The sequence below is a fragment of the Danio aesculapii genome, chromosome 14, assembly GCF_903798145.1.
Source record: "Danio aesculapii chromosome 14, fDanAes4.1, whole genome shotgun sequence".
NCBI classification, from domain to species: Eukaryota; Metazoa; Chordata; class Actinopteri; order Cypriniformes; family Danionidae; genus Danio; species Danio aesculapii.
Window position 1 is genome coordinate 37,763,183 of NC_079448.1, and position 27,628 is coordinate 37,790,810.

The 27,628-nt window shown below is 35.2% G+C and overlaps 1 protein-coding gene across 1 annotated transcript in view; it reads left to right on the forward strand.

Moving 5' to 3' along the window:
- glrbb (glycine receptor, beta b) overlaps nucleotides 1–27,628 on the forward strand; it is a 44,204-nt gene that overhangs the window by 1,857 nt on the left and 14,719 nt on the right. The window contains exons 2-8 of the mRNA XM_056472939.1: nucleotides 4,829–4,971; nucleotides 5,348–5,454; nucleotides 6,497–6,564; nucleotides 13,831–14,057; nucleotides 21,952–22,034; nucleotides 24,519–24,659; nucleotides 26,419–26,571. Coding sequence (XP_056328914.1) covers nucleotides 4,829–4,971; nucleotides 5,348–5,454; nucleotides 6,497–6,564; nucleotides 13,831–14,057; nucleotides 21,952–22,034; nucleotides 24,519–24,659; nucleotides 26,419–26,571 — 922 coding nt within the window. The remainder of the gene's footprint in view (nucleotides 1–4,828; nucleotides 4,972–5,347; nucleotides 5,455–6,496; nucleotides 6,565–13,830; nucleotides 14,058–21,951; nucleotides 22,035–24,518; nucleotides 24,660–26,418; nucleotides 26,572–27,628) is intronic.

Sequence of the window (27,628 nt, forward strand, 5' to 3'; positions counted from 1 at the left end):
CCATCGTTACACAATAACTTGCCTAACTACTAATCTAATAAACCGAGTTTAGCCTTTAAATGTCACTTTAAGTTGTAAAGATGTGTCTTGAAAAATATCTAGTAAAACATTATTTACTGTCATCATGGAAAAAATAAAATAAATCAGTTATTAGAAATGAGTTATTAAAACTATTATGATTAGAAATGTGTTGAAAAAAATCTCCCCGTTAAACAGAAATTGAAGAAAAAATGGACAGAACGGCTAATAAATCAGGGGGTTTATTAATTCTGATTGCAACTGTGTGTGTGTGTGTGTATATATATATATATATATATATATATATATATATATATATATATATATATATATATATATATATATATATATATATATATATATAGTTGCAATCAGAATTTATATATATATATATATATATATATATATATATACACAGTATATTATTTGCCAATATTTAAGGTCTAATGACAAAATAATTTATACTGACCTATCATTTTAATTTCCGGCACATCCCTGCTCTAAACGATTCTTATTTTAGATTTTCAAAACATGTTATCATTTGTTTGCTGTAAAGTTTGCCTACAGTTACCACTAATATTTCATTTCTAGACATATATATGCTTTTTTGTTCAGATCTTTATTGCTTGTCAGAGATCCTGATATGAAAAATTGGTGTTAGTTTTGTTTTAGCTGTCCATGAAGCAGTCATATTGGCACATGGCCAAAAAAGAAGGGTGTTTCTATTGAATACGAGTCAAGTTTTCTTAAGACTGTTTCAATAAAGCAAAATCATGCCTTTCTTTGCCTTACATAATCTTCCAAAGTACAACATTTTAATCCATTACTTGAATTTCTATTCTTCATATGTAGAGCTATAGTCAGTGTTTGTGTATATCGTTCCAAGGAGGGACATTAAGCTCAAATTGCCATGACTGCTGAATCAGGAAAAAGAGAGAAAGAACGAGAGAGAGAGAGAGAGAGAGAGAGAGAGAGAGAGAGAGAGAGAGAGAGAGAGAGAGAGAGAGAGAGAGAGAGAGAGAGAGACAGAGAGACAGAGAGACAGAGAGAGAGAGAGAGAGAGAGAGAGAAAGAGAAAGAGAAACACAAGCATCTGGTGATAATAATAGTGATGGAATGAGTGAGAGATCGGAGGAGTGTGCGTGAACACTGGCCTGTTTCAGTTAAGATGTTGATCAATGCACTGGCGCAGAATCAGGCCTCCAGAGGTGGAGGCTGGAAGAGTCTAGACAGGGGAGTTTTCTGGCAGCTTCTCAGAGGGGAATTCCTCACGCTGATCTGTACAATTGCTTCCTCTGCTCTACATTTTGGACACACATTGATGGTTGTGTTATACAGCAGGACTGTACATGTGTACACTGTTGAATGGATAAGTGTTTGGAAATATGTCAAACTCCTGACATGTAGGCCTTACTACTACCATGCTAACTGTCTTTCTTATTCCCAAAAGTACTTTTTAAATTTAGTAATCCTGCAAAAAAATTAATATAGCAAGCACAGGGGAACACCAGACTAATAAAAAAGTGACTTTTTGTGGCAGTTTTGAAATGTTCAGTGAGTGGTGCTAAAACACATTTTCAGAAACAGATAAAAGTGACTTCGGTAATGATTTGGTTCATGAGCATTCGCTGATATGCAGTTTAAAAATAAGTGAAGCTGAGAGATTAGGGCTTTATCATGTTTAAAATACCCTACAAATTTACACTAAAGCGTATACCTAAACTTTTTTTTTTGGGGTGAAAAATCTCCTTCATCCTCTAGTACATAAACTGCAAGTATACATCAGTGCACAATGCTCATTAATGTGCACCCTATACTGACACTGAGGAGAAGAAACTGTTGAATAAGTCATAATTTTTGTTTTATGAGCACACAAAAGTATTCTTGTAGCTTAATAACATTCTGATTGAACCACTATAGGCATATATTCTGTTTTGAGATTGTTGGTATTTTTCTGGACTTTGAGTATGAACAAGTTGGGAACATTGCTGTCTATGGAGAATGCGGGAGGATTTCATTTTGTTATGATTTGCTCATCTTCCAATGACAGTTGGGTTTAGGGGTAGGGTTTGGGGGTACCCCTCCTTTTAAAAATCATATGATTTTGTATAAATGAAATCATATGAATTAGCCAACTTTCTGCAAATAGTTATGTTTTCTTGTAAAACGTTTTCTTGTATTTCACCTAAAATATCTTAATTTGTATTCCAAAGATGAACAAAGGCCTCAGGGGTTAGTAACTAATAACTCTATTTTGTTGAACTGTGTTTCATGGGAAATGTACATGTACAATGCTATGTACCACATGAGCTACCGAGCAAGTTTACTACACTGTAAAAGCTATGCTTATGGAGATGTATCGGTTTATAAATCATACACTATATTTTATATCTTTATATACTTAAGTATTTATTAAGTTTTGGTGCAAACATTGTTGCCATTTTGTGAAACCTGCAGCAGACTGAATGTTTTGGTTCTTTTTGAGTTTTGAAAAAAGGTTGGTAAAAATATTTATCCAATGAAGCTAAAACAGTAGGGGCATAAATATTAGTAAAATACTGTTTATATTGGGGAAAAGTAGTAGTTTTGATAATAAATTATTTCATTTATCATTTTAAATTGTGGAAACAATGTGCTTTTGTGCTGTAAACCCACATTGTCAGACCACCCACAGTGGCAGACAACCATAACCATTTTTAAAGCGGTCACGGATACAACAGAAATATATTTCCTGAGCCAACAGGTCATCATTCTCCAAGACAGCCCAGCACAGTCCTGTCCTAACTGCATGTCCTCAGAGAGAGGACACTGTTATCCAGCAACAGCATGAAAATGCTCTGCTTGTAAAATCGGCTTTGAACAAAGACAATAATATTTTTACAAGCCCTAACATAATGACATAATTTGCAAATGTTTTTTTCCAATTTGTTTCGTCAGTTGTGGCTCATGAAAAGGACTGTTAAAGGGACTGTTTGAAGGATTTTAATGCATTGATTGTAGTTTATTTCCAACGTAAACAGCTTATAACAAAACTTTCCAAAAAAAGAAAGAGTTTGTTTACCAAACCTATTGTTTACCAAACCTATTACCAAACCTAATTATGTTATTAATTGCTCATCTTTGTTTTGTTCCATCCTTTTTGAAACATCTGTTCGTGTTTAGAACACAAATTGAAATATTGTAGGTGAAACCTGAGAGCTCCTTCATCCTCCATAGACAGCAAGGTTCCCGAATTCCATGTCATTCAATATGCCTTCATGGTTCAATTGAAATATTATCAAGCTTATTATTATCAACACCTAAAACAAATAATGACTTTAGTCAACAGTTTCTTTTCCTTAGTGTCAGTATATTGTGCAAGTTCACAAGCACTGTGCACTAATGCACCCTATACTGACACTGAGGAAAAGAAAGAAACTGTTGAATGAACTTGATTAATCAAACAATTCATCAAAATTATTAATCAAAAAAAAAAAATTATATTATATATAAAATTATTATATATATATTAGTAAAATGTACAGCATCCCAAATGACACACCATACACTATGCACTTACACACTCAAACACTCAAAAGCATAGTATATGAGTTTAGTGTCGTCTAAAACACTAACATCTTATTTTTTCTAACCGGAAACTCAAACTGTTTTCCAGAAGGCGTTTGACGGTTGTCAAATTGGTGAAATGACTGAACTGCCAAATTGTACAGGCCATGAGTGTAACTGCATTCACCATTGGAAAGTGGCATAATGACTCATGTAGGAGAATTTTGCTTACACAATCCAAAATAAATAAAGCAATCCAACATCAGTGCCTTATAGCTCTGCCCCTTCCGATATTTCAGCAATGCTGCGATTGTTGAGTGCGTGAAGTGTCTAATATTCCTCACTTTTTAGAATAAAATAATATTTCAGTGTGACTGCACTATTTACAGAATTTAGACTACAAAATAGCGATTTGGGATGCACCAAATGTTGCTGATATGTAGGCCCAATCCCAATTCTACCCCTTCCCCTTACCCCAAAAAACGTACCCTTGTCCCAATTCTTTTTAGCTTGAAGGTGTAGGGCTAAGGGGAAGAGGTAGATAGCCCTTTGAATGGAGATTTTTCAGGACCACACTCGAAACCAAGGGGTAAGAAAATTTCCTAGAATACACCAGCCACAATGGCAGGACCGCTGCACTCGGAAGTAAGTAGGTTCACAAATTAGTATTTTTTTGTCATTATTTCGATTTTTTACAACAAACAAGCACATGTTTTAATATATTCATAACCGCATTCGTGTTTTACCGTCATGCTTTAAAAAAACGCTAAAATAAAAACCGCTAAACTTCGCTATTTATAATCCATAATAATAACTCCTGTATAGTAGTCCCACAACATTCTGTCCCTCGATGACACTCGAATACCCTGTCAGAAAAGTCTAGTGGCTGGGATTGACCTATTTACAATGTTGGTTAAAATGTTAACGTTGTTGTTTGTGTGTTTACATAGATGAATATGGCCACTGTGTAAATGCACAGTATAGTTTTGATCTTATTGCTACCAAAAAATTACGCAACTCGAATAACTACAGCAGTCACGATCGTCTGATCTCATATGAAGCAAGAGATTGCAATGACATATGATGACATGTGCAGGTGCTGTAGTGGTGTCCCATTTCTTAGGGGTAAAATTTGAAGCCCTTCCCCTTCACACTCGGTTTTAAGGGCCAAGGGGAAGGGGTAGGGATACAAAAATAGAATTGGGATTGGGCCGTAATGTACCTGTTATTTAGTTTCTTATTGTATGTGTTGTTTCTCTTACAGGCTAAGTTGAGTTGCTGCAATATGAAGGCTCTAAAGATGATTTTTATGTTGCTCATCATCTGTCTGTGGATGGATGGAGGATTCACCAAAGAAAAATCAGCTAAAAAGGGAAAGAAGAAAGGAAAACAAGTTTACTGTCCTTCGTAAGTGCATTTATTGAACCATATGTGGCACATTTTTTCATTAAACACTGCTTCTGTATTGCACTATACCCATGTGTAGTTTGGCTATGCAACAGGGACTACAAAAATAACAAATCTGCTATAATATTGTAAATACATCACACTATGGCAAATTAATGCAATAGTTCACCCAAAAATGAACATTTTCTTACCATTTACTAATACTAATGTGGTTCTAAACTGTTATGAATGCTGCTGAACACTAAACAAGACAGTTTCAAAAATGTTGGAAAAAAGCAGTCATTGTCATCCATAATAGGATACATTTGAATAAACAGGTCAATGAATCTTTAGCATGACTTCACATAGTTTTGATGTTGTTAATGTCTCCCTATAGGCAGCTATCATCAGAAGACCTGGCACGGGTTCCAGCAAACTCTACCAGCAACATCCTCAACAAGCTTTTGATCACTTATGACCCAAGAATCCGACCAAACTTCAAAGGTCAGTACACTGACTCGATCTAGCAACAGATGCCACCCAAAACATACTAGCCACCACTCTGAACACTGTTGCAAAACCACAGACAAAAGCAACTCCATAGAGAGCCAACTTCAAACCACCCAACTATTCAACAACCTCTGGCAATCACCTACCAGTGTCCTAGCAAAACCCAGAACACCTTAGCTGTCACTCATGAATCCCCCCAGTATCTCCTGCAAACTCCTGCACTGACCCACTGAAATCCACAATTTGAATCTTTTACACATCAATTTGCAAAACAAAATGGAGTCGGGTCTAGATTGCATACCCCCACGGTCCAGATCCAGACCGGAGTCCAGACTTTGAGTAGTCCTGGTGTAGACGGTAATACTGTAGCAAAAGTTATGCATTTTAAAACTAAAATACATAAGTGTACATGAGGCTTTAGACAATAATTAATGTATATTAATTATTTAGTATATTAAATATTTTCTCTACACTAGTTATGTGTTACTATTTTACATTGTCTTGTGCATGCGCACCTGCCAATCAATATTTAGTACAATATTAAAAAAAATGACGGCATGTTTTATTGCATGTATATACATTGTGGCATATAGGTAATTCAAAGTTATGCTACTGTTGGCAGTGCTTTCCTGATATAATGAAGCAGGTTGTAAAGAGTGAGAACCTCTGCTGCCTCCCTGCTCGCTGGCATTGAATGTAAACGTAGACCTTGATGTGGTTTGAGTGTTAAGAGCTCACTGTATGATTCAGTGTTATTACTCCCCAATGGCCAGCCAGCTGCTCTTCATATCTGAGCAAGATGAAAGCTCCTGGCAGTCAATAAAGTCAACATTATAATCTTGGGAACAGGAATAGCAATGAAGTAGTAGGAGCAGTTTTCTATAATGCCATGCTTTCCATGTCGTGTACATCAAGTGAAAACATATGTTTCATGGTATAAACCAAACAGTTAATGTTATAATGTCTGTGAGAAATTCACTGTTAAAATCTTTTGTTTGATAGATAGGATTGATGTGTTGTTTGTTTGTTTTTGTAGGTATTCCTGTTGAGGATCGTGTGAACATTTTCATCAACAGCTTTGGGTCCATCCAAGAGACTACTATGGTATTCTACTTCACATGCGTTTTCATACACATTCAGCATGACCCAGTGCTTCCCACAGGTTTGAAATATACTTGCGGTGGTAGCCTGATTGAAACACACCTTTTACCCATGGCGCATAAATGGTTAAAGGTGCTGTATGTAAGTTTTTGACTCTTCTAAAGCATTAAAAACCCTAATATGTTTGCAGATATTTAAGAAACATGCTAAGTGAACACTTTTGTTTATCTGAAAAACAATACTAAAGTCAGATATTCTATATTGAAAATGTGCTTTCCGTGCCGGAACGTCTCTGTTTTGGTAATTTGAACCTGCCCAATGCCAGTTTAGCCAATTATATTTCAGCACCCAAGGTTGCCTTGGTGGAAAACCGCATATTTCATTCATTCATTCATTCATTCAGAAAGGCTCTGAAAGCATGCCGAATACCGAAATGCAACCTCGGGTGGACAATGATATAAATATTACAAATGTAAACATTAGGTGAGCAGGTTACATTGCAACATGCTTCGTGATGAGATTTGCAGTGATAAGCCATTTGCCTGTTTGCACCAGACGAAACACGACAGAAATTTAAATACAGCCATTCAGAAGCACAGAATAGTGCACTCACTCACTTAATGGTGAGATTTATAATGTATTTAATACATGTTAACCTTCTTTAACATTATTATATGTACATGCTGAATCACTGATATGTGCTTAGTTCTAAAGTTCAATTTCAAATAGTTTATTTTATTTTCAAGATCTGAGGTGAACTATCTGCTGCTGCTTTCAGTAGTATGGCAATAAACGTTATGTAAAATGCCATTTAAACTCACATTGTTAGCATTTAACTGAATAAAGCACATGAGGTTTACCTGAGTTGATCATTGCCAGTTTTCTGTTGTTCACATGTGAGAAATAGAAGCCGTTTCTAATATATCAATTCGAGGTGTTCGAGGACAAAAAGTATGGAAAATATTCCTTCTATCGGGTGCCGTTGCTTTTACTTAGAACACGGATTAAATCACTTGCTCCTGTGCACAATCTGGCAACCTGCGCTTGCGTTTGTTTTGATCCAGGAGTGCATTACCTAGATAAACCACTGGGTGTCAAACTTACATACTGCACCTTTAACTACATGCGACAAACAAAAAATAGTGTGATATTTAACAATATTTTCATTTATTATGACGCTGTTATACACTTTCTTTTCAATGGGTTAAAGCTTTGTTTAAAGGCTGTTGAAATAAAAAAGAAATCTACTATTTCTCTTGTATGCTATTAAGGAGCCATGTGAACCCACTGGTAAAAGTGTACAGTATTGCCAACGCATTTAGTACATGTATAAAATGTGTAATATATTAACATTATCAAATTAATAAAATATACAGCAAATGAGAAATAAATGACAGAAAAAGGAATAAAAACAGACAATATCTCTATTTTGCAGCTAGTTTAGATGGCATTTCATCTTCTCTGAGTGTATTGTAAAGTTTTTCTGAGTCGCTTAGATTAAAGAATTTATTATTTAATGTTTCTTTTGCTCGCTCTCGTGGCTGCACACATGCTTTCAGTTGCAAAGCAAGAGAAAAAGTATATATATATATATATATATATATATATATATATATATATATATATATATATATATATATAATGCATTTATTTGATATATACACAATAAAAATAATATTGTGAAATATAAGTGTCACTTAAAACTGACTTCTATTTTTACATTAGTTAAATAACCAACAGCAGAGGGTTGCTGAATAACTACTGAGAGATTTCAGCTGCTGTCTGGGCTCTTACTGCCTTTCTACACCACCCTTTCTTCATGTGTTCAATACTTTTTTCTTGTGTCATTTCATTTTATTACTCAGAATTTCATTTGTAAACTACTTAGTTTTGTTTTCTTTGCACATATGGATTTCTTTGGTTGTTACCAACATCCGATGAAAATTTCAAGTCAACAGCACCTTTAGAAATTTGTTTTCTGAGAAAAATGGTGACATGTTCAATACTTATTAATAAACCCCACTGTATATATTTTATTACTTTCATACTTGACTTTTGTTTTCTGAATTAAATAAAGTCCCTATTGAAAAAAAAAAATTTAAATTAAAGTGTCGGATTGTCAGATGACAACTTACAGACTTATGATTGCCTTCATGACTGTGAGCTTTATTTCAAGCTTACCGTGTTTACTTAACACTCCACCAGGAGAGAAAAAAAATCACCTCCAGACCCCACAATCTTACATCTGGCTCCTTATGAGCAGTGACACCCAAAAACAACCCATCATACCAAAGTGTCTCAGATCACCTCCATTGAAAATATTTCTCCTGGAAGCACATCAGAGGGCCGTGTTTTCTGCCTAGCACTGCATGGTGTCATAGGTTGAATGTAGTTTCTACAGAAGCATTGCATTACAGCAGGCATTGCAAATAATGTCCCATTTTGTTGTTGCATCATTCTGCTGCGGTCACGCACAGGTGGCATACGACAGAAATACAAAAAGGCTATTCATAACCTCTCCCGAGACCTGACCAGTAAGAAGTCACTGCCTACCACAGCTTATTTAGCACTTTAACAACATTTGGACAGAAAAGTCAGACAAAAAACACGTGTAAACATGACACAATACCATCCACGGTGTGTGTAATACATCCTGAAGAAATAACAGGACATACCAAGATGTGAATCATACACACATACACCCAAAAACACTTAAGAACCAGATTCCCTGAACTCTTTAGTGCAGCTGGACTGTGGCCATTTTATTTGGCATGTCGTCTGTCGTCACGGTATCAGCGCAAGCAAAACAAGCTCCTCTAGAAAATGCCACTTCAAAGCCTTTTACTCACGCAAGCCGGCAGGGAAACTGGGGCCAATCTGACTTAACGAACCCTGTGTTTTCCCCAGTGTAGATGCTCACATACAGCCTGAGCCCTCATTGCAGCACCCGTCTCGCGCCTCTGATGTTTGCGATAGTTGGAAATGTAAATAGGAGCAGCTCTATGCGCCACAGCTGTGCGGCTTCAATACCAGCCAGTATTAGAGCCTGGATCCTTCAGAGACGAGCGGTTTTTAAAACATCACTCAGGGGTCGTGAGAAATGCTGCTTGCCATGGCGATGCCGAAGACACCTGGGCTCCTCTGTCACCCGTAGGACTAATGTGCTGTTTTTGGGTCTAAGTTGAGACTCACAGTTCCTGTCATCCAACACGAAGGCAGGTGTCAGCCCTTATGACTGCCATCCCGCAACCCAGAAGCCAAATAAACTTTGGTGTGAGTGCACTACTTTATTTGAATAACTGTGAATGCTGCCATCTGAGCCCTGGTGTGCACCAAACATGCAGACTGAGAGCACTGAAAAGCTGGCTGAAATACGAATGCAACACAGGCCAAAAATATTACCAATAAATGAGTTGCGACTAATAAGAAGACAGCATGCACAAGTCTACTTCTCATAGTAATGATGTTGCCAATTACAGTTTAATACAGATGATACAATTCATTCATTCATTTTCCTTCAGCTAAGTCCCTTATTTATCAGGGGTCACCACAGCGGAATGAACCGCCAACTATTCCGGCATATGTTTTAAGCAGCGGATGCCCATCCCGCCGCAACCCAGTACAGTGAAACACACACACACACTCATACACTATGGCCAATTTAGTTCATCCAATTCACCTATAGCGCATGTCTTTTGACTGTGGGGGAAACCGGAGAACCTGGAGAAACCCACGCAAACACTGGGAGAACATGCAAGCTCCATACAGAAATGTTAAGGCCCAGTCGGGACTCAAAACAGCGACCTTCTTGCTGTGAGGTGACAATGCTTACCACTGAGCCACCGTTATTATTTTTGGGTCTGGACCATAGACTGTAAAATATATGGACGGAGCATCCGTGACGTCACCCATAGGTTTCTGAACACTGCAAAAGAAGCTACAAGTAGGCGCGGCCAACCGTCGCCATTTTGTTCGCGCGTCATCGCACCCATGGCGGGATAGCAAATAAGGGCAAAGAGGCGGAGAGTGGGCGGAGCTACAGACGCCCGCTGGCACTTTGCTTAGACCTAGCAGACAGACTTTACTTTGGGCGAAACGCTTGATACTTTGTTACCTGCGACTCGTTTGTGTTCTGACCACATGTGCTTGGCTGTACACTATATCAATAAAGTGTTTAGACTTTCAAAAACACTGTAGTAATACATTGAGCCACTAAACATTGCTCTTATGACGTTTTTCTACAGGAGGAAAACGCAAATTACTTCCAAACACTTCAAATATAGTCTGTGTTAGTAAATGCAAGACAATTGATGAACTCCAGCATAACACTGTATGACAACGCTTCAGATGACTGTTCTAGAGCCTACAGCTAATCAATCTGGCACATTCTGGAGTGCTTTACGGGTCTAAAGAAAAATATTAATGATAAATGATCTTAAATAAAACAAATACATTTATAGAGATGGTATACAAGTATATAACTTTACTCACATGGGAAACGAGGCCACGTGAATGGTTTGTGAGCACAATTAAGTGCACACAGCATCCCATATCATCTGATAATTGTAAGAAATAAGTCCAAAAGGCAGCTGACTGTGTAAAGCCACATAAAACAGAACAAAAATACGATGAATATGCCGAGATTAGTGGCTAATCTGCCGGATTCAGCTGAGGTGAAGTGACGGCGACCAGCGAGACCTAGCTGTCACTCAAGTGGCCACGCCCTTAATTATGCAAACTTAAAATAACCTATTATAAAGGAAATGGATGAGTTATAAAAAAATTCACCCCCCTCACAGTTGTCATGGAGGGTAATAATAGCTATATGAACCAAAATCGTTCTTTGTACCAGGCTGTAAACACCTTTTTTTCTGTTGTAAAATTGGCCATTCTAACAGTGGGCTCAATTGCAACTTGCTCTATTATGGAGCCAGGACTAGCGGAATTTTGATGAATTGCAGTTTCAGTTACTTCCGTATTGGCTTCCCGAGAGGGAGCGGGAGGTTGCCGCTTGGTCTGGACCAAACAAGCCTAGGGAACCAAACTACAAGTCTGAATAAATTGTAATTGCCAGAACTAATATATAGAAATCATCATTTGTAAGATACTAGTTTTTAAATGCTTGGATACAGTAAGAATTTTTTTTATGTTTTTTAAAAAAGTCATCGAGGCAGCATTTATTTTATCAAAAAATAAACTATAAGATATTTCTGAAATATCAGTTCACTATAAATCATATTGCAGGTCAAATTAACCCTCTTTATACCTTATGTTTTTAAAACAGTTTTTTTCAAATCATGAAAAATGTGCTCAATACCTCATGCTTAGATTATTCTACCTCCCAGTATTATGGCACATCAAGCTCCCAAACGGCTCGTTTACAGATCGTACAAAACTCTGTAGCAATATTCTTCAAGGCCGGTATACACCAACCTGACAACAACTAGTGCTAAAAAAAACCAACTGTGTTGCAGTCTTGCGTCGGCTCACGTCTGGTTCTGTTTTTCGAACTGCAATTACAGCCAGCCTTCTTGTGTTCCTTCTTGACGTGAATTGATAATTTGTTATGTCACTTCATTACGTAACACTCGTGCTCTTATTTGTTTCTGAATAACCTGTCAGAGCACTCTTTTCAGCCGATGCTGATTCTACATGCTGACGTAAAGCACATCAAACCAACTAGCCAGACCAACAATGACCGATTAAGCCCAATGGCCAACTATTGGCTTAGTGCAGGGGTCAGGAACCTTTTTTCAACAAAGAGTCTGATTATATATTAGAGTCTGATATATATATGCCATTACCACTCGTGAATGTTTTAATGTTTTAATGTTTTCATTTACGTGTGCGAGGTTACCATAGAAATGTAAGTTGTTTGCCGTTTATTGGCGTCGCAATTCAAGTTTATCCACAGCACTGCACATGCGTATTGGTCGAAACATCCTTTTATTGTAAACTGTGTTCTTACTCATTTTCATTCATTCATTCATTTTCTTTTCGGCTTAGTCCCTTTATTAATCCGAGGTTGCCACAGCGTAATGAACCACCAACTTATTCAGCATATGCTTTATGCACAAACTTAGCCTAACCAATCCACCTATAGCTCATGAAACCAGAGCACCTGGAGGAAACCCACGCAAACACTGGGAGAACATGCAAACTCCACACAGAAATGCCAACTGACCCAGCCGAGGCTCGAACCAGCCACTTTCTTGCTGTGAGGCGATTATGCTACCCACTGTGCCACAGTGACACCCCTCTTATTCATTTTGCTGTAAAAAAATTGTAATTGTAATTGTATTTAGGATAGGAAACTGATTTCTAGTGATGGTTATAATTATTTAAACTGTAAAATATTATTAAAGGGAGACAGCTTGCCACATATTTTTGGTCAAAGAGCCACATGGGGCTCGCGAGCCATAGGTTCCGTACCATTGGGCATAGTGAGTCCTGGCCTTAAAGGGAAAGAGGACGTCTGAACATGCTAAACCCATCCATAGATCTCTACATAAGCTAACTATCAATTTTAGGGTTGAGTTCAAAATTATATTACTGGTTTACAAATTATTAAATCATTTAGCCTCTCCCTATATGTCTGATCTGCTCCATCCATACTCTCCCAGCTAAAGTTTACTGAGGTTAAACTTGTCCAGTACCCAGATCTCGACTAAAATCGAGATGAAATCGAGCCTTTGAATGTTTTTTTTAAATGAATGTAGATATATAGAGGTAATATGTTTTATTATCAGATATTTGTGAAGCACAATCAGTAGTAGAAAGTAGTGCAAAGTTAAAGTCACATGTCCCAGCAAAATTACAATGTTTGAACTGATGGAAGTTTACACCTTCAATACAGTATACATTTCTTCCAATTAGAGCCTATCAAAGCTATACATGTTAAAAGTATGCTATTACAAAAAAATGTTTATTTTATTTTATATGTTATTTTATATTGGTAGCTGAAATTAACCTTCAAATTGCAGGTCAAACTGAACCGTTAACATCATAATTGTAAGAAAAAAATGCATGCACATTTCACAACACCTCAAAAAAACTCCTCAAAAAAAATGAATGAATGAATTAATCAGTTATTTCATATATAAAATGCAACATAATAAAAGAGCAACTTATATTTATTCCTGTGATGCAAAGTTAAATTTCCAACATCATTACTCCAGTATTCAGTGTCACATGATCCTTCAGAATGATTCTATCATGCTGATCCTTCAGATATACACTTTAATATATACTTTTACCTTTACTTTATAGGACTATCGTGTTAACATCTTTCTGAGACAACGCTGGAATGACCCCAGACTCCGGCTTCCACAGGACTTCAAGTCAGATTCACTTACCGTTGACCCAAAGATGTTCAAATGCCTGTGGAAACCCGATCTCTTCTTTGCCAATGAAAAGAGTGCTAACTTTCACGACGTTACTCAGGAGAACATCCTGCTCTTTATCTTCCGAAACGGAGACGTTCTCATCAGCATGAGGTGAACTTTAATGCTCTCTTCCCGCAGCACACCTAAACTCTGTGGATAAAGACAAATGAGCTCTAAGTGCTGGTAACACCTACTCACATTAGTTACCACAGCAATTAAAACATAGCAAACACAATGGTTTATCAGATGTCAAGACCCTTTTTAAAGTAGAACAAATGACCTAGCGGGAGTTTAATCAGAGGGTGTTGAAATTATGCGTTAGTCATGTTTACAGATTAATTGAAGCCTGTTTTGGAAAAGTAATGTATTAATTTGTGAGACAATGCTAAAATATGATAGACTCTAAAATTAAAGCATTCAAAAGGGGATTTTCTGTACACTACCAGACAAAAGTCTTGTCGTCAATCCCAGTTGTAAGAGCTAAAAATAATAAATTCACTTCTAGTTGATCATTTTGAAAAGTGGCAGGTGGATTTTTCCGATGAATCATCTGTTGAACTGCATCCCAATCATCACAAATACTGCAGTAGACCTATTGGAACCCACATGGACCCAAGATTCTTACAGAAATCAGTCAAGATTGGTGAAGGAAAAATCATGGTTTGGGGTTACATTCAGTATTGGGGTGTGCGAGAGATCCACAGAGCTGATGGCAACATCAACAGCCTGAGGTATCACTGAGGTATCAAAACATTTGTGCCACAGGAGAGGGAAAATTCTTCAGCAGGATAGCATTTCTTCTTATACTTCAGCCTCCACATCAAAGTTTTTGAAATCAAAGAAGGTCAAAGTGCTACAGGATTGGCCAGCCCAGTTACCAGACATGAACATTATTGAGCATGTCTGGAGTAAGATGAAGGAGGCATTGAAGATGAATCCAAAGAATGTGGATGAACTCTGGGAGTCTTACAAGAACGCTGTCTTTGCCATTCCAGATGACTTTATTAGTAAGTGATTTGAGTCATTGCAGAGATGTATGGATGCAGTTCTCCAAGCTCATGAGAGTCATACATAATATTAATTCTTTTTTCACTGCACCATGACTTTATATTAGATACTGTACATTAGTTCTGTTAAGTGACAAGACTTTTGTCTAAGCAAAGTCAGACCTTACTGTCCTAATTAAATAATTAAAAATCAAGGCATGATCATATATTATTTTGGTAAAATAAGCGTCATCTAGAGGCCTTTTCTTTTCATAAAAGCCACTTCTGATACCGAATGATCAACTATTATTGATCAAGTTATTATTTGTTGTTCCTAAAACTTGGATAGGTGACAAGACTTTTATCAGGTAGTGTACAAGTAGTATTTAATTTGACTGACATAAAACAATAAGAATTTTATTTATCGAATCCCAATGTTTATAAAACCTTACTTAACATTACAGATTAAGAGAATTATATGAAATATTATAACAGTGAAGATTAAGCTTTTCCCCTTTAAATACATTTTTAAATATGATGTATTTTTATGAGGAAATGCAGCATATTCAGCATCTGTACTTCAGTCTTACTATCTTTCCTACTAAAATCATTCTAATAAGCTAATTTGGTGCTCAAAAACATTGCTTATTATTATAGCTGCTTCATTTTATAGAGAATATGACCATTTTTTTTCATAATATTTGCATTAATTGAAATATCAAAAGTCAGCATTTATCTAAGATATATGTCTTTTGTACTACAATAAAATACTTTAACTACTAATTAAATGAATGTCATAAAAAATGTTTCTATATTACTATTATTATTAATATTAGCATTATTATTTACTCTCATGAGAAAATGTGCGTCCATGCAGATCTAAGTTTGCAACCAAAATAAGTGAAACAAGAATCTTAAAAAGTATTTAATGTTTAAATGACAGGGAACATGGTGACCGAGTCCTCCGAGCTCTACTTAATGCTTTTAATAAACCTCCAGGGACTTAAAGCGATCCTAGAATTGGAGATTTGATACATCTGTTGACCCTAGGATTTCACCTCAGCACTGACACCTAAATTACAGCTCCTGCTATTTGATCCCATGTGAAAGTTCAGTCCTTTAGTGGTGGTGGACACCTCTGTCATTATCTTTCCACTGCTTTATCTGCAGGTTCTGCTGAATGAATGAAGTCCACTAATACCACTTCTGCTCTAGACCTGTCCAAGGAAGCATTATGAGCTGCATTATTTTAAGTAATAAGCTTAAAAGTTGTCAGCGCAGATATATTTAGAGGTCCCCTGCTAGTGCATTGAAACACGCAGCTTTGTTTTTATGTGTGATGTAATTTTAATTGAAGCATGAAGACAAGGCGGAGCATATAAATTAACTCCTCCCCTTTTACAAAAATAGCCAATAATTTTAGCCAATTTTTTTTTTATTGAGCTAAAGTGCATACGCCTCATGACAGCCAGAGTCTATAATAGCAATGTTGAGTCTGTCTAAACCATTTAAAGCATTCAAAATATAACTATCAGTATAGGAGTTAAACAGGTCTGATGTTTTGGGTGGGACACTTCCGATACCAGGGATCATTTGATTGGCCAGAAGGTCTGATGTAAAGCTGAAGTACTCTGATAACCTCGCTTATAGATAAACTTAAGAGTAATATATAGATAATAACACCCCAAAAATACTTTCATTTAAATTTCAGGAGGACTTCAAACAAACAGTCACTTTGACTGTTTAGACATAGTGGTAAACAATCGCACAGCCCATTATAGTTTGAACAAATGTGAGTTGTTAGTGTGGTCACTGTGCCAGCCTTGCATTGGACATGGTCCAGTTCAGGGTAAAAAGATCAAATCTAAACACTGGCACAGAGCCACATGAGTGTCGATGGGAAGTGTGAGTGTTTAAGAGCATCACGTTCTGCTCTGTTATGTCTGAGGCAAATGTATTTCTATAGTGTGTGTGTGTGTGTGTGTTTTTTTTTTTTTGTTCATGCCACCCGGATCACAGTATGATCTGGGTGGTCTTCCGTGAGCCCGTTCTCAATTTTGGCACCAGCCCAGGATGTCTTGCTTTGTCTCTGGGTACAGTATGTGTGTGGCAAGGGATTACTGTCTTAATGAAAGTCTTTCAAAAAGAAACAAGAGTGTTTATTTCATATTATACCTCCCTGAAACTAATTCTGCCTGTACTCTTGAATTGACCTTCAACTTCCTCCTGAAGGCTCATCTATCTTCTTTTCTCAATGAAAACGATGCACCTTACAGCACTTCTTATCCCGTTGACTCTTTATTTCCTTTAATGAAATACCTTAATTTTGGAACTTCCTGGCCATTTGTGCTGATATAATATAATGTGTGCAGATATAATATATAAGTCTACCCTCGTCTTCCTCTTTTTTCTCTCAGACAATTTGTACTGTATATCACACCATAAAGATACATCTTAAACCAAAAATAGATCATAGAAGGAAATATTCATTCTCTCTAACCTCTCCCAGGCCTTTTCAAAAATAACTTGGCACCGCGCTTTGGCCCAAGTGCTGTGTGGCCTCGCTGGTGTTAAAAAAGTAGCTCTTTGCTTGTCAGATTATGGGAGAAAACCAAAAAGCTTTCATGTGTTAATGGCGTTTTAAATATATATGCCTTGGTGTGGATGCTATGCACAAGAAGGGAGCTGTATGAAGAATTTATACTGATAATTGGAAAGACCTTTTTATGTCTGTGGCATCTGTGAGATCATTTCAATTTGGATTGACTTTCATGTGATGCAGCCTAGTGATAAAATAAATATTGGAAGAAATCTTGATGAAGTTGCTGAACGTATTTGATTTATATAACTAAAAACTGAACACTTTAACATGAAACTTTGAATACTAATGAAATCTGGATAACAATCTTAATAGAGAAAGATTCACGATCAAGCTTGTGGTTTTGAGATTTTAGGATTTTTATTTCCTTTTAAATGTTCAATTTAATGTTAAGAATTTACATTTTTATTTAGCTTTTATTATGTATATGATAGCCTTCAGATTTGCAGTTGAAGTCAAAATTATTAGCCCTCCAGTGATTTTTTTTTTTTTCAATTATTTTTCCAAATAATGTTTAACAGAGCAAGGAATTTTTCACAGTATTTGATACAATATTTTTTTCTTCAAAAAAAAGTCTTATTTGTTTTATTTCGGCTAGAATAAAAGCAGTTTTTGATTTTTTTTAAACCATTTTAAGGTCAATATTATTAGCCTCCTTAAGCAATTTTTTTGTGATTGTCTACAGAACAAGCCACTGTTATACAATGGCTTGCCTAATTTCCCTAACTTGTCTAATTAACCTAATCAAGCCTTTAAATTGCATTTTAAGCTGAAAACTAGTGTCTTGAAAAAGATCTAGTAAAATATTATGTACTGTCATCATGACAAAGATAAAAGAAATCACTTATCAGGAGTTAGTTATTAAACTGTTTAGAAATGTGTCAAAAAATCTTTCTGTTAAATAGAAATTGGGGTTTGAAGAAGTGAATAAAATAGTTTAAATATAACAAAATAAAAAAACTGAATTAATAAATCGATTAATGAAAATAAATTAATAAAAATTAATAAATCTTTATACAAAAAAAATCTAAACATAAAAAATTATAAAAACTTACTCAGAATAATCATAAAATCTGCCATAATCCTTTATTATAATTCTATTAAAATCATAATAATAAATTATTTTTTCTCTGAATTTGCAGTACTATTTATTGAGATTAATTTTGTTATATTGAGAGATTAGATACATCAAACATATAAAATAACACTATCACTTTATTTCAATGGTCCCTTTAATGTATTTTGTTGAATTTAAGCTACATTGCAACATGCCAACTAATTCTCATTAGATTATAAGTTGACTGTTTGGTTGGGGTTGGGGTTGGGGTTAGTGTAAGTTGACATGTACTTGCAAAGTTTCTTATAGTCAGTTAAATGTCTGTTGAAGGAGCAGTATCAACAGATATTAAACAGACTGTCTATTAGGACTCAAATGAGAAGTAATTGGCATGAAGTTGCAATGCAACTTTTAGTCAACAAAATGTGCAATAGGGACCATCAAAATAAAGTTTTACCAAAATAACCAATAGTTCTGACTTCAACTGTATAAGCTATGCTTCAAATAATAACAAAATATCTCACTTTCACCAGAATGGATCAACAGTTTTGATAACATGACTGTGCTTTTCATCAGAGTCCCCATCCAATCAAATGCTCTCTACAATCTGAAGTGACCTGCCCAGACACTACCAACAATATACACTATGCTAAAGTTGAAATTGGTCACTTATCTACACAATAACTAACTACTAATATATATATATATATATATATATATATATATATATATATATATATATATATATATATATATATATGTATATATGTATATATGTATATGTATATATATATATATATATATATATATATATATATATATATATATATATATATATATATATATATATATATATATATATATATATATATATATATATATATATATATATATATATATATATATATATGTATATGTATATATGTATATATATATATATATATATATATATATATATATATATATATATATATATATATATATATGTATATATATACATATATATATATATATATATATATATATATATATATATATATATATATATATGTATATATACATATATATATATATATATATATATATATATATATATATATATATATATATATATATATATATATATATATATATATATATATATATATATATATATATATATATATATATGTGTGTACAGTTCGAAGTCAGAATTATTAGCCCCCCTTTGAATTTGTCTAATAATATTTTTTTTTCTTCTAGAGAAAGTCTTTTTTGTTTTATTTCGGCTAGAATAAAAACAGTTTTTATTTTTTTAAAAACCATTTTAAGGTCAATATTATTAGCCCTTTTAAGTTTTTTTTTTTTGATAGTCTACAGAACAAACCATCATTATACAATAACTTGCCTAATTACCCTAACCTGCCTAGTTAACCTAATTAAGCCTTTAAATGTCAATTTAAGCTGTATAGAAGTGTCTTGAAAGATATCTAGTCAAATATTATGTACTGTCATCATGGCAAAGATATAATAAATCAGTTAATAGAAATGAGTTATTAAAACTATTATGTTTAGAAATGTGTTGAATAAATCTTCTCTCCGTTAAACAGAAAATGGGGAAAAAAAATTAACAGGGGGGCTGATAATTCTGGCTTTAACTGTGTGTGTGTGTATATGTATATATATATATATATATATATATATATATATATATATATATATATATATATATATATATATATATATATATATATATATATATATATATATATATATATATATATATACACTGTAAAGAAGGGATAAACAGCTCAGAAATATACATATGTATAGGGAAGAGCGGGGATAAAGGTAACATTTTTTATAAAATCTTAATTTTAAAAGTAAAGTTTTTAGCAGAAAAATATTTTAGCTGTGGTTACTAACTCACAAGAGTGGTCTACCAAAATCAGGAGTTATTTTGTATCAATGTAGAATAACTCCAATATAACTTCACTTCACACAAAAGTTGCACATTGTTACTTTTGACCCCAAAGGCCAAGTAGGTATCACTGCAGCCCAAAGACCTCCAAGTGGGAGTGATTACACCGCAAGTAGGTTGGATGACCTTCAAGCGGGAGGGACTTAAACTACAAGTTTGGGTTTAGGTGGTGTAGGTGGAGCAGATTATTGTCAGGCTACTGTGAGGTTGGGTTTAGAGTTGGGGTAGGTCTAGACATTCATAAAGCCCAACATTGGACTCCGTGTCATGTACAAGATATTAAATAATTAAAAACTCCAGGTTTGTACAGCCCACTTGGAGCTCGAAGGCCCATCCACTTGGAGCTCAAGTCTTACCCACTTGGGGCTGGCTACGACCTCCGTTTATACCCTTCTCCCAAAGGCAGGGTCGAAAGTAACACAACAATATTTGCTAGATATACTGGCTTAATCTTGTTTATGTTAAATATATCTGATTAATGTTAACTGTAAACATATTTTGTCCTTTATTTTTGCAAAAAAAAATTTAAACTGCATTTTAATTTTAAATTTCACTTCCATCAAATGTTTCAAAAGCAATCCAACAATGCAAAATGTTAACATTTTCTAAAATTTTTGAATATTATTTATTATTATTGGCAATATGCATTCATTTTTTTAAACATTTTTGAATCCAAACACTGCAAACAATTTTCTATTAGCAGTGGGACATACAAAAGTTAACAGTGTTACTTTCATCCCAACAGGAACTCTTGCCATTTAAACCTGATTTACTTTTAAACTGAAGAACTCAAGGATGTGTTATTTTACTAAACAACCTGTAGTTTGATCATTAGTGTGACGCATCAAAACAGAACCACAACTTGTAATAAGGAAAAAGAAAATACAATAATTTACTTTTTGCACCTAAAAACTGAAATTTGGTACTAACTCCGGGATATGGTCCCGAAATCCACTGATATTTGGTAGCTCCATCAAGGGTTGCATGCAGAATGTGCTGTTATAGCCTGGAAAGCAAATGTTGTCAGGGCTTCAAGAAAATTACTTTTTTACTTCCGTCCCACATTACTTTCGTCCCCACTCTCCCATAATTCTGCTTTTCATTGGAGTGAATGAAGTCTGGTTTAACGTTAGAGACACGTGAACCATTGCAGCATGCAAAATCAGCTTTAGAGACGCATTAACATAAGGGTGGGCAGACTATAAAACACAGTTAATATCAATGCAATGAGGAGACTATTAGTAGGAGAAATGGTTAGACAGACTCCACATTCAGATGTCCACGTAGTTGCTCATGAAGTGTATTTGGGGAAAATTACATTCAAAATTGCTAACCTGGTTCAAACTGGCCTGGCATGAATCACTGTCTGGTACTCAGATGTGTTTATTTTCTCCTTTCTTCAGGTTGTCTGTTACCCTCTCTTGTCCACTGGACTTGACTCTCTTCCCCATGGACACCCAGCGATGCAAAATGCAGCTTGAGAGTTGTACGTAACTATGGAAATAATCATTTAGAAGACAATAATAAATAAAGAAGATACATGAAAGGGGGATGGGGTGTTTACATTGCTTCTATATTTCACTATTGTTAGTAAAACACAGCCCGGGAAAGGTGAAGCAATTATTAATTAAAAATGTTTTTTTTTGATGTACTAGAATAGGTTAACAGATTATTTTTCACGTAATCGACATTACTGCAGCAGTTTGCCTTAAACACTGATTATTATTGTCTGTAATTTAGTTTGCTATGTAGGAATGAGCATGGGGTGGCCTAATATTACTTAAAGGAAATTAGTTTACAGCACTGAGTATTTATGCAGTTTTAAGCTAAATCACATTTATATTGGTGGGCACAGAACTGTCCTTTCTATCTTTGAGAGCTAATTTTAGAAGCAAAACTACCAACAAACCTCCACATATTCAAATGTGCTCGATATAATTATTATTAGACCCCCTAGTTTTTCACAATTTTTTGTGATTTGTTTTGCGATATATATCGCAATTTTTTGTGATATATATATATATATATATATATATATATATATATATATATATATATAAACGGAAAAATGTATATGCATTTAGCATATTAGGTAACCTACTATGTTAGGTGTGCAATCTGAAACAATGACACAAATCATAAAAATAAAGCTTCTTTATTTTGGTCTCCTGTCAAGACAAGATTTATAATGGTAGGGATTAAGCCAAATGAAAGTTGTATAACTCTTATTTTTATCCACGATCTTACTTTCTCTCAGATTTCACTCCCCGGAGCATCTGACATTATGTCACACATAGGACATGAGGGCTTCCCCTACCATAATACACCTAAAACACAGACTGCTGTAAAACTCGTCAATGGCAAGAAAATAGTTTTCTCTTGTTAAGTGCAAAGAGAGAGTTTAACGAAATCATTTATCGATTTAATGTTCATCATAATACCAGCCAAACATATAAAGCACAAATAATGTCCTTCAATTCGGTCATGTCCATCTCATCTCCTGTCTGTTCTATTGCTCCGTTTGCTTCAACTTTCTTTTGCAGTCTGAAGCGCGTCAAACGTACAAAACGGCCAATTCGTGCCACAAGATGTCTATATCTCATAGTTGCTATGACTACATGTAAATCACCCGCGATTCGTCTGCATTTGCTTACTGCACATACTGAAAACTCCTTCGCCCCCCCTCCATGATGATTGTGAGGGCATAGGTGAGCCGTCATTTTTCGAGAGACACTCAAATACATCATGTGCACTGCGTTTGCAACGTCTATAAGTCATGTAAAACAATTCATTGTATACTGAAATAAATATATTTTGGTTATATTGTTTGGAATTGCGATTATTTTGCGATTATGTTTAATTAAGAATTTTGCAGGATCGCAAATTTTTTTTGACTTTTTGTTGATTTTGCGTTGAATTCAACAATCGCTGAATCGCGAAAAACTAGGGGGCCTGTATTATATATACTCAATACACAAAGACACTTTATTAAACATGCATTATACACATACAGTCAAGCCCAAAATTATTCATACCCCTGGCAAATTCTGTCTTAAAGCTACTTTTATTCAAGTTTTTTTTTTGTTTTGTTTTTTTACGAAAATGATGCCGGCATGTAAAGGACTTGTGAGATTATTGCAAGGAAAGTCAAAAGGATGTGGCATTTACGCAGGCTTCTGAGAGTTCTAGAAATGTTCTAGAAAACATAAAACGAATGTGTTATTGAGCAGTTATACGTTATACAACATAAAACTGCCATTAAGTGTACAAAAAAGAAAAACAGTTCTGTCCTCTAGTCAATGTGTCATATAAAGAAAATGGATTAGTTTAAATTAGTCTCAAATACATTAGGTGTGTAAGCAATAATTTGCTGGCTGCAGTTCATATAGCGACCTCTAATAATATCATAGCGCTAATAACAAGGGTTTCAGAATTCTATATAGTCTGTAAAGTGCACAATTTATGCACTATAACATGAATGATGAACAAAGAAATAAAGGCAGGTCAAGAGTTTCTCCCAAAAGATAATAAGACGATGTATAAGAGGCATCTTTATGGAAAAAAATTATTTCTCAGCTTTTATTTACATTTGAACAAAAACTTTAAGTTAGAATTTCCCAGTTGGATGAACAATTTCGAGCTTGACTACAGATATCACCATTTTGAAAGAGCATTATATCCTGTATAACTGCAGATTAACTATGTTTATATACTGTCTGTCCAAACAACTCCTTAACTTTTCTCATTTTGACTGTAATGTAGTAATGTTGTACATCTTTTTTTAAAGCTGCTTTGGAATGATACTTATTGTGAAAATACTATACAAAAAATAAACTTGAATTAAATGTATTATTATATTTGGCCCTCAAAGAACAGTACAAACTAAAAAATAATGCAGTTCATGTCCCTTTTCATTTTAAAGTCAACATATATTATCATTATGCATTTATTTTATCTTTTATCTTCATAGTTGGTTACACCACAGATGACCTGCAGTTCATGTGGCAGTCTGGTGACCCCGTGCAGATGGATGAAATTGCTCTCCCTCAGTTTGATATAAAGCAAGAAGACATTGAATATGGCAACTGCACCAAGTACTACGCAGGGACGGGTAAAGGCTTTTGAATTTCCTCTAATAGTGTGTATAAGCTTCCTCTTTGGTCTCATTTAGGAGGAGGTAGCCAATACATTTCAATGTGACTAACATTTTTACACATGACGATGTAGTTGAAGTCAGAATTATTAGCCCTCCTGAATAATAAGCCCCTGTATAGTTTCTTCCCAATTTCTGTTTAACGGAAAGAAGATTTTTTCAACACATTTCTAAACATGATAGTGTAAACGAGTCGGAGTACAACAGAGTTGAGGATCCAAATGCAGTTTATTAGGAGAATTGTCAGGCAGGCAAAAGCAGGGAACAAAAACAGGGACAGACAGGAGCAAGCAGATAATCCAAAACCGTAGTCAGAGTACAGGTGAATGGTCGGGATGGCTGACGTGAAACTGACGTTTAGACACAGTGTCAAGATCCCGAATTGCATTGTTTTAAAAACGCTGCACCAAATCATGACCTGAAACATCCAGGTCACGTGACTAAAGTGATTCAAAACACCAGGTCACGTGACTAAATCGATTCAAAGTATTGGTCACTTCAGAAGCGTTTCGAGACCTAGTGGATTGTGTGTGTGCACAGAGTAACAGTGTTGCAAATGGCTGGAATTCGAATCCCGACTTGTACAAATACTTTGAAATTATGACTTGATGTATTTTAATAATGTTACTGTTTTATGACCAAAACAAGACATATTTAATCACAAAGTGTTCATTCGGATGTCAGACCAATGTTAAAACAAAATTTGTTACAAGAACAGAGAATTTAAAAACTAACTTCTATAGCTGGATCACCCTGGATTCGAATTCATTATCTCTGCATGCTAGCCAGGAATTCTCACCGCTTCGTGGGGTTTAATACCTGAATTTGCTTAACTGTTTCTTTGCTAAAGCTGTTCCAGAGAAATACATAAAAATTACCACTAGGCGTCACTGTAGAGACAGGTTTTGAAACATTGATACATTTGCTTGTGTCGACTGTTTTAGTGTTTTCATGAAGCCTCACTTTGCCCACCACAAGCGAATGGTCGGGAAGGGCAGCAAAACAACATAAACAGTAAAACAAAGCAAAGGTCAAAACACAATAAAGCAAAACAAGGAAATGCTTAGAAATGCTCACTTACAGTTTAACAAGACTCAGCCAAGAGTATGTGTGAATGAGGGGTCTTTATAGTCCTAGCAATCAGTCTATTATGAGCTACCAACTGTGTGTGTAATCAGGGGGAAAATCAGGAACTGGTGTGTGAATGCAAAAACTTCTGGGAGTTGTATTTCATATAGTGGCAGATGTGTAGTTCATCAGGCTACATTGCTTGTGATCGTGATAAATAGTTTGAATAACTAATTTTTAATAACTAATTTCTTTATCTTTGCCATGGTATTTGGCTAGATATTTTTCAAGATAATAGTATTCAGCTTAAAGTGCAGTTTAAAGGCTTAACTAGGTTAACTAGGCAAGTTAGGGTAATTAGACAAGACTTTTCATGACGATGGTTTGTTCTATAGACAATCAAAAAAAAAAAATTGCTTAAGGGGGCTAATAATATTGACATTAAAATATTAAAAACTGCTTTTATTCTAGCCGAAATAAAATAAATAAGACTTTCTTTAGAGGAAAATATATTATAGGAAATACTGTGAAAAATTCCTTGCTCTGTTAAACATAATTTGGGAAGTATTAAAAAAGAAAGAAAAATTCATAAGAGGGCTAATAATTTTGACTTTAACTGTAAATCAGCTTCTGCATTGCTGTGTGACAGGCTACTACACGTGCGTGGAGGTGATTTTTACTCTGAGGAGGCAGGTGGGCTTCTACATGATGGGTGTTTACGCGCCCACGCTTCTCATCGTGGTCCTCTCCTGGCTCTCCTTTTGGATTAATCCTGACGCCAGCGCTGCTCGTGTGCCTCTGGGTACTTTTTTTCAATCATCAGTCCTGCCACAAGCATCAGCATCTCATCACATGTGTCTGTGGAGTCCTGTATCCCCATAAATGAACCCATCCTTTATATTTTTCATTCCCCATTTCTCCAATGAGTCTTTTTTCTGTGTGTCTGATTTCAAGAGGTTTAGTGTGATTATTTTTGTCCCCCTCAGCTCTAAATCTTCTTTTCATCAATTGCTTACCTAAAGGCTTCTCTGAGGAAATGTAATGCATGTCCTGGATATTTCCCATCAGCCTCAGCTGTAGCCCGCAGGCATTATTTCGCTATGGGATCTGCAGAGGTCAGTGAGAGAAGATTATCTGAGATAAGATGAAGATTACAAAAGATGCCGTGAAATGGCGTGACAGTTCCTTGTGTTTTCCGGTTATAGGCTGATATCACTGATAAATGCATGTGCCGTTTTCATGGAGCGTGCTTACTTCTTGTGCACTGGAAAAAACAAACCAAACGTTGTGCTGTGATTTGGTTACAACTGGATTTTTTTCTGCAATTCCATTGGCGATGCCAGTACCATCATCATTCATCTGTCCACATTGTTGTCCTTGTTGCAGTTTAATGTGATCACATCACGTGTCATCTCGAAATGCCATGATCTCACGTCCATTTCACTTCAGGTCAGTCACAATAATGCAGTTTTTGAGTGTTTGAGTGAATCAATCTTTGGATGTTTGTGGGAAAAGAATATAGAAGAACATATACTAATAATGGTAATATATCAATGGGCTATATGCACACGGACTTTTAATTTTCAGCCAGGCAGCCCAGGGGTTTCCAGTGAACTGTCTTTCCATTAAAAAATTGTCACATTTAAGATCTGATTTCTTTAAAAATCAGCGATCTTCACAGCCTGTTAGATATACAATATGAAGTAGGTCTCAGATCGGACAAGAAGCACTGCATTAAATTCCATTTCCCCTGCCATGTCATTAAAATATGACAGTTTATTACCCCAGTATTTTCAATGGAATTTCAGCGCTAGCCTGTTGCTACTGATGCCGCTAGTGATTACAACGGTCTTTCATCT